The sequence below is a fragment of the Odontomachus brunneus genome, unplaced genomic scaffold, assembly GCF_010583005.1.
Source record: "Odontomachus brunneus isolate Ranch 3 - 2012 unplaced genomic scaffold, Obru_v1 Obru_scaffold_090, whole genome shotgun sequence".
NCBI lineage: Eukaryota > Metazoa > Arthropoda > Insecta > Hymenoptera > Formicidae > Odontomachus > Odontomachus brunneus.
The window spans coordinates 48,828-57,447 of NW_022639540.1; the positions used below are offsets into that span (position 1 = coordinate 48,828).

Below are 8,620 nucleotides of genomic sequence, written 5' to 3' on the forward strand. Positions count from 1 at the left end.
GTGAGCCGCAGGAACTAAGTTTACCACCTCATCAATTCATATTTCAAGAAGCATTTTACAGCTTGAAGCTTGATTTCGAAATATATTGACGAATTTGTGTGTAGATTCTTTTTTTATTAAGCTTCTGTAAGAAACGGAAATGGAAAAAAGCATGAAATTAGTACCGAACTCGGAATTATTATGTAGATGGCGAGCAAGTTCGTCAGGAACCACAGATGTCTACTAGGGATGGGCGATGTTTAGAAAACATCGCCCATCTCTAGTCTATACTAAACTAGATTGCTAAAGCTGGCAACACACACTTTTCGTAACGGTAACCGTAACCAAATCACACTAGCGATTGGCGATTGATGATTGACGATTGAAGATTGGAACTTGACCAATTGGAACAAAGCAAGCCAAAGTTGAAGCTCGTTAATTCATCAAAATCTAATAGCATGTTCGACTGGTTCTGGGTTAACCCACTCTGGATTATTCAGCTTACGTTTATTGGTCGAACAAGTACTAATAAGCTTTATGATTGGCTAGTAGAGACTTATAATGTCATTAATCGCTCTCGGAGTGATTAACTCAGAGCTAGTCAAACACGCTATAATCTTCAATCGTCAATTGCTAGTGCCTGAAGGTCAAATCTCTCTCTCTTTCTCTCTCTCTCTCTCACTCTCTCTCTCTCTCTCTCAATAGTTTTCAGACCTAATCCTATTGGCCCTTTCACCATACTTCTATGATATATGGAAGTATATATGCAATGTTTCTCTGCATCCGCTAATCCGATCCGTCTCTCACGGACACGATTTGGTAATCCGATTAACCTAAGGAACTTTCTCTCTAGACAATTTACATCACTGCGATTAATCCGATTAAAAATCCGATTGCTATACGTAAACATCCTGTATATATGTCATTGGTGGTGGTCCTCGCTTAAGCCGAAATCAGACTACGCATTGGAGATTGAGGATTGCGGATTGAAGATTGCTATTTGACCAATTGGAGCAAAGCAAGCCAAAATCAAAGTTCATTGTTTCGTCGAAATCTAATCTTCAATCCGCAACTTCAATCTTCAATGCGTAGTCTGAAGGTGCAAACGAGTGAGTCCCAAATGCGCACATTGACAAACGGACATCCAATCATATGTCGTTGTTTATAGAGTCTCTAGAATATTTCCAGACATACGGCGTTGTGCTTGGCTGTGTCCGTTTGTCAATGTGCGCATCTGGGACGGTTTCGTGCAAAACCCATATAGCGGAATAGCGGAGCGCGGAACAAGAGCGGAATCAATCAGGAGTGAAAACTATGGAACGCTCATGATTGATTTCGCTCTCGTTCCGCGCTCCGCTATTCCGCTGCATGGGTTTGCACCCTGATTCCGGCTTTACACTGTCCAGTTCTAATACAATCCCAATGCAGCTACAAAGAACAGACCTAAAGTATCAGACAGTTGTCATTCTACGCATGCGCAAAAAGCCTCCAGCCGCGGAGAAAATCTCGCAACTCGCAGCACTTGCCGTAACCTTATTAGTCTTGTCTATAATTACAGTTTGCGCTTTGCATGTTACGTGTTTCTTTTTTTAATATCTCTCTTATTCTGAACAAGTGAGAAACAATATCTTTGTGTTGTGAAAGAAATTTTGAGATGATAAATTAGAATTGTATCTGTGTGCATGTTTCAATATATCTCTTTTAACTTCGAAAACATAACCTCCAGACATAACTCGTGATTCATAAAGTATCTCTTCAAAACAAATTCAAAGATCTGTCAAGAATGGCAGATGTGCGTGATATCCTAGACATTGAAGTTCCAACAACTACGGAACTTACAAAAGAGTCGATACTGGGTAGTGACAAAAAGAATCGTAAGAAGTATGACTACAAGGTGCCAAAACGTCCAGAGGGTATGCACCGCGAAGTATTCGCGCTACTATGCAAGGACAATAACGATGTTCCGCCGATGTTTCCGACGGACACTGGGAAAGGATACAAGCAAGCGCGCGCTAAGCTTGGTATGAAGAAAGTGCGACCATGGAAATGGACACCATTTACTAATCCGGCACGCACAGACGGTGCTATCTTCCACCATTGGCGACGTGTCGCTGACGCTGGAAAAGAGTATCCCTTTGCTAAGTTCAATAAGAGAGTACCTGTCCCGACGTATACAAATGCAGAATATGTACAGCATTTAGTAACCAATGGTTGGACACGAGCAGAGACGGACCATTTGTTTGACTTATGCAGAAGATTTGACCTTAGGTTTATCATTATCAAAGACAGGTGGGATCGTGCCAAGTTTGTTGCAAGATCTGTAGAAGAATTAAAGGAGAGGCAAATATATCTTATTTGTGTATTTATATTTTATTAATTTATGTATCAAACAGCTTAAGTTTCAATACATATGTTGCTGCGAACATATATATAGGTACTACCAGGTATGTGCTGCATTGACAAAGGCAAAATCTCATACTGACAAGGTGTATGTCTTTGATGCGGAACATGAGAAACGTAGGAAGGAACAGCTGAAAAAGTTGTTTGAACGTACTCCTGAGCAAGTGGAGGAAGAACAGACACTACTGGCTGAATTGCGTAAGATTGAACAAAGGAAAAAGGAGAGAGATAGAAAGACACAAGACCTGCAAAAATTAATCACAGCTGCTGATCACCAAGCAGATCCCAGGAAGAGTGAGAGGAAATCTTCCAAAAAGAGTAGTAGTTCTAGGAATAGACCAAATAAAACTGACACTTCGCATGTAAGTGCTCGAAGATAATCTAACAGATTTTGATAATTTTCACTCAATTTTCATCCCTAATATTGATGATAACATAGAGATAATATAAAGACAGTTCAATATGAGACTGTAAGAATTAAAAAAATAATTCGTCTATTTTATCATTTGTAGGCAGTGGAATCAGCTGGAATTAAATTCCCTGACTTCAAAAACAGTGGTGTTACTCTTCGTTCTCAGAGAATTAAATTGCCAAGCAGTCTTGGTCAAAAGAAGATGAAAGGCATCGAGCAAATGCTGAATGAATTACGATTAGGTAGATTTTGTAGTTTATGCTTCATATATTCCATTTCCACCACTAAAAGTTTCTTATTGAAAATTGAAAACTGTCACGCTTACTTCATAGAATTAAACCCACCACCAACGGAACAGATATGTCAACAATTTAACGAACTCCGAAGCGATATAGTTTTGCACTACGAGTTGAGAAGTGCATTGTCGACATGCGATTATGAGTTGCAGTCCCTGAGGCATCAATATGAAGCACTAGCACCAGGAAAGGTAATTTAGTATGAGACTTAAAAGAGATGTAATTTCATGTTATTACTTACCTCGACGGTCTTGCAGTTATTTCATAAGTAATCGGACGGACTCATAAGTTATTTCTTGATTATCTCTTGAATAATCGGACACTCTTCGATTAAATCGATTGAATTTGTTCACATCAATCGCTAATTAAACTGCCTTCAATTAAATTTGCTAAGTTCAATTGTCAATTAAATGATCTGTGATTTTTTCTGCTCATATCAATTATCGGTTGAATAGCTTTTAATTAAACTTATTGAAATGGTCGTTAATTAAACACTCTTCAATTGATTTTACTCGAATCAATCGTCAATTAGTTGAATTCAAACATATTTGTTCAGATCAATTAATAAATCGGGAAAAATTCGATTAATATTTTTATAAATTTGCTCACATCCTGTTTGTTTTAGACTTTAACCATACCACCGGCGCTTTTACCAAAAACGGAACCAGAAGTTAAAGCGGATATTATTGATGTAGTAGGATCACCCAGTACGCCCAGTGTTACCCATTAATTAAAGAAAAGACAAATAGATGAGAGGGTGATCGAATATATTATGTAAATATAATTTCTTTAGCAACGATTTTTATGGAAAGAAATAGAAAGCCCACGTCATCATGCTGTATTATATTACTAGACAATTCTTATTTTGTGTACTATAAAGAAATAAAAGACTTGATAAAACGGACGGGTCGTATTATAGTCGACGCAGTGAGGTAATGAAAAAACACGTAACGATAATAATTACTTATATATCTGTGTATTTTATATTGTCGACAAAAAGTAACAATGTACGGTCAAACCGTATAATTTATCTACAACAATCTACAATAGATTACAATATGTTGTTTTGTTTTTGTCGAGGGTTTAGGAGGAGCGGTGGGGATAGTAATGAAGGAAAAGGAGGAGGAGAAGGAGGCAGGTGGGAATACGAGGTCGGGACGGGTAGGAGGGGCGTTAACGGCAAGTGTAAAGAGTATAGAGATGGTCGATGCAGGCCTTTCTTCGTTCGTGCTCCGTTACTCGCGATACAGAGTTGATTCTTTAATTCTATAATAAATTACTCGGTAATAACTCTAGCCGTACTTGGTACGGAATAATGCATATATCTGGCGTTGATAATAATTGATAAACCACCGATCCGTCCGTCCGTCCGTCTGTTCCGCCTGTTGTTCGCTGCCACATGTCGCGAGGAATCTACCGATCGGAGATCAAGCGCGCGATAAACAACGGCGTGATCGGCCAGGGGAGGTGGGAAGGGTGGCACCATGTGTTGACCCGTGCACGTTCGCCGACGGATATCGTTCGCGGATCACGCGGCACCTTTTGTCGTCCTCCTGGCGACACGCGCCAGCTCGACGTCACGCTCGACGATCGCGATGCCGGTAGCGTTCTCGACCTTTCCTCCCGAGACCTCGCGCGACAGAACAGCGGCTAACTGTCGAGTCGTATCTCGTGCGCAAACGCGACATCGGACTGGGGATTACCCCACGGTTGCGAGCCACTACGTTTACGTTACGTTGCATTTCGTTTCTTTTTTTTGTTTGTTTCTCTGGAACCTTTATAAAAATTTACATCGGTGACACGCGCGCTTCTCTACGTCGCATCTAGCTTATCTACTAAGTAATAAACGCTACGAGTTTTTAATTGCGTATGTAACATCGTCGCCGTCGCCGCTCGCGATGCTTGGTGCGCGCGCATGCGTGCGTTCCGCGCGCGAAAGTCTCCGGATGTCGCCGCAACACTAATTTCCGGGATACCACTCGAGAGTTAGTCGGCCGCCTCGCGAAATCGCGCGTTAATTGACAGCGTCGAACACGGCGGCGTGACCGTTTTTGTTTGAAGAAAATGCCGTGCTGTCTTTCTCTTTCTCTCGAGGTGTCGTTCGAAACGAGAGGCGGACTTAACGATAAGGGAGTTATCATTGTCGGTGCGTGGAACTCAATATAACGCAAAGAAGAGGTAACCTCTTAGGAACACTTACACACCGGACAAGTCAAGTAATCGTAAAAGGGAGCGATCAAAAAGTAAGATTATTGACGTTTTCTCTCTCTCTCTCTCTCTCTCTCTCTCTCTCTCTCTCTCTCTCTCTCGTCGTAATAACAATCCTGTCCCGCAGGCATTAGAAAACTCAACGAAATACTCGGATTTATTTTTTCCATTAATAACAACAATATCCATCTCTCTCTTTCTCTCTGGCCCGCTGTCGCATATGACGATATTTATGCGTTTAATATATTTATATATGTATAATATACAATGCGACGGGCTCCCTTTCTTCCATTCTTCCCGATAACAAGAGACAGTAAGATCTTTGTTTGGAGGCTGCTCAAACACTCACGCGCTCCGATTTTACTCGCATCACTTTGAGCATCGTCCGCTACTATCCGGCCTTCGATCACTTCGAGCGATTTAACACGCCGCGGTACAATGTAACGGGTAGGCATGTAACAGCAATAATGTCGTAACCATGATCATAGAATTAATAATAGCAATCGTATGGGCATGCGCAGTCCTGAAAACTCCAAATCCCGAAATTTGGGAACTTGCGGGACAACGTCTCGGAGAGTTACAATTCCGAGAACCGAATACCGGGACAATGTACCGAAGTATAACTTTCCCGAAATATTGGAAGTATGCCATTGCTCCGAGAAGTCGCAATCCCGAAAACTGTGTACACTCAATTGTAAAACGGTTTTCACACTTTTCAGCTATGTTTTGTTACTAGCCAATTACCGCGCAAATTCGTCAGCAGTGTCTCGCAACTGTGACAATCTTGAACATTGCAAATTACTGGAAGAAAAGTGTGAGAACCATTTGCAACAGGCATAATCTCACGAAATATACTGAAAGCATGAAACTATCCCACAAAGTTGTACAACAAATTGTGGTTGACAATTTCACGTTTTCAATATTTTAGAAGATTATTCCTGTGTACTCAGTCTCTAGGACTGTGATTTTTCGAGACAGTCGTATACTTTCAGTATTACGGTGGTATTCATATTGCTGCGGTATTCAGTTTTCAGGATTGCGACTTTTCACGACCATTTTTAGAATTTCTATAGTTTTTTTTCTCGAGATTATGCATGCCCACTGCAATCGTCCCGCGACACACATGCGGCACGTGCGTGCGGAAAATAGAGCGCTGATGATGAGTCCGTTGCGAGATATTCTCACTTGCCCCTGCGATCTAATTTGCAAATTGTAATTGGATAGAGGTAACTGTAGATACGCGAGAGAGTATGCCGACGTGTAATTAAAAGAATCAGCGTTGTCGCTTTTGTATACACAGAGCGTTTGCAATTTATACGTAGAGACTCGAGCGACTGATGGGACTCACGAAGACAAGCAAGACAGTCCTAATGAATGCTGATCCGCGATCTACATTTCACGAGAATTAGTTTATGGATCAGTCTTTATCGGGACTCGCTACTTTGTCTTCGCGAACTTTATCAGCCGATGAAATTTTTATCTATAATTCTCTGAAGCAACCTGTATGTTTCTCTTAATTAGAATGTTATCGAGTATTAACATTCGCTCGCTCACGAGCAGCTGAGAAGTAGTTAGTAGTTGAATCTTCATTCATTTTTACGTTTATTCGGAACGACGATAACGGCAAAACAATGGTGGGGATAATTGTGACGAGTCAGAAAACACATTTTCCCCGACGAAATGGAATAAGATGGTGGTAATTGCATCGATTTAATAATACATAGAGAGTCCCAAAGGGAACCCTCGTCCAACTTTCAACCCTTTAAGACTTCGCTCGAGAAAAATTTCTTCTTAAAATAGTCTCAAAAGATGCTCCCGATGAAGAGTCTCGTGGTCCGAATTAAATTGACTGTAATTGACCGCGAGAAATACGATTTTCTAGATGTACATAATTATGTACATTCATGTACATTTGCACGTGCACTCCAACTGTAAAATTTAATAAGTCTTATAACCATGATAATAAATTAAGAAATAAATACTTGAAAATTTATTTACGGAATATAAAGTTTATTTCTATAAATTGCGAATAAATTGTCAAGTATTCTCCTCTCAATGTGAACGTAAAAGCGCCAATCTTGCACTTTAAGATAACATCGATAAGAAAAATTAGAAAAATAAAATTTCTTTATTTTCTTTCGTGAAAAACTTTACACATCTATCAACGTTAACAATTCTGTTCTCTGCACTGAGAAAAAAATCCTTAAAAATTTATTTATAGGATATAAAATTTATTTCTGTGAATAAACTTTATATCCCGCAAAAAAATTGTCAAATATTTTTCTCTCAGTGTGAACATAAAAGCGTCAATCTTGTATTTTAAGATAACATCGATTAGAAATTGAGGAAGTAAAATTCACTTATTTTCTTTTAAATTTACACAACTTCGAGCGTCAACAATTCTACTTTCTGTATTGAAAAAAAATGTTCGAAAATTTATTTGTGGAATATAAAATTTATTTCCATGAAATAAATTTATTTCATAGAATTTATTTCATAGAAATAAACTTTATATCCCACAAATAAATTTTCAAGAATTTTTTCTCAGTGTGCACACGATTGTCGTAATGGTTTCTTCAACGGGAAAATCACTGTTTTACGGGTTAGAACAAAAAATAATAGCTCTAAGATGGATCAATAGCATCGTATTGACGTAATCATTATTTCGTCAATATGAGACATTTGAGGAAAGCCCGAAGTAAAAATCCGCATATAATTATATACACTGAGCCTTAAAGGGTCAAAGAATCGTCTCTCTTCTCTGAGAGACTTCGCTCCGTCTGAAACGAAAGAAGCGATCAGTTGTGTGAGAGACAATCGCGTCGCGCTCGAACCGAAGGAAAAGCTACACTGCGTGAGAAAAAGTGGTCCTTGCTTCCGTGTTCCGGGGACCAATGAATCGGGAAAAGGAATCTACACCGCCAGTATATCGCGACATACTTAATAAATTCGAGCGTGATAAGAGTATAGAGCTCGACTGTACGTTAACGTATCTCTGTTTCTTAATATTTTTTTTCCTTTTATTATTCTTGAAGATTTTATCGGATAGTATGCGATAGATAGAAATGTAAACTCGTTACTCGATTATTGTCGACTGTGTAACAACGTATATGCTCGCGAATCAAAGATTTTTTTGACGTTTCGAAGAGTCAGAGAATGCGCCCGTATAATTATAGTTATTTAGCGCACGAAAGCGATACTTTTGCGTGTGGGAACTTCGAAGAATCGTTTACTCGACTTGTTAAGTTAATCGCTACGTCGTAACGTCGTGCCTCCTTCAACAATCGGCTAACTGCTCTCTATCTATAAGTACGCGATCCTTACA

At 39.6% G+C, this 8,620-nt stretch overlaps 1 protein-coding gene across 1 annotated transcript; it reads left to right on the forward strand.

The window, feature by feature from the left end:
- Positions 1–1,468: 1,468 nt before the first annotated feature.
- Positions 1,469–3,991, forward strand: LOC116848118 (DNA methyltransferase 1-associated protein 1). Its single transcript, XM_032823890.1, has 5 exons — positions 1,469–2,319; positions 2,414–2,741; positions 2,892–3,033; positions 3,124–3,278; positions 3,713–3,991. Exons 1-5 carry the CDS (start codon positions 1,763–1,765, stop codon positions 3,815–3,817), a joined length of 1,287 nt encoding a protein of 428 aa, XP_032679781.1. The 5' UTR covers positions 1,469–1,762; the 3' UTR covers positions 3,818–3,991.
- The last annotated feature ends 4,629 nt before the right edge of the window (positions 3,992–8,620 follow it).

Excerpts from the sequence above, each read along its gene's own strand:
- LOC116848118 (XM_032823890.1), top strand. The coding sequence starts at position 1,763 with ATGGCAGATGTGCGTGATATCCTAGACATTGAAGTTCCAACAACTACG. Across the intron at positions 2,742-2,891 it reads ATAAAACTGACACTTCGCAT|GCAGTGGAATCAGCTGGAAT; the intron begins GTAAGTGCTCGA and ends TATCATTTGTAG. Across the intron at positions 3,279-3,712 it reads AAGCACTAGCACCAGGAAAG|ACTTTAACCATACCACCGGC; the intron begins GTAATTTAGTAT and ends TGTTTGTTTTAG.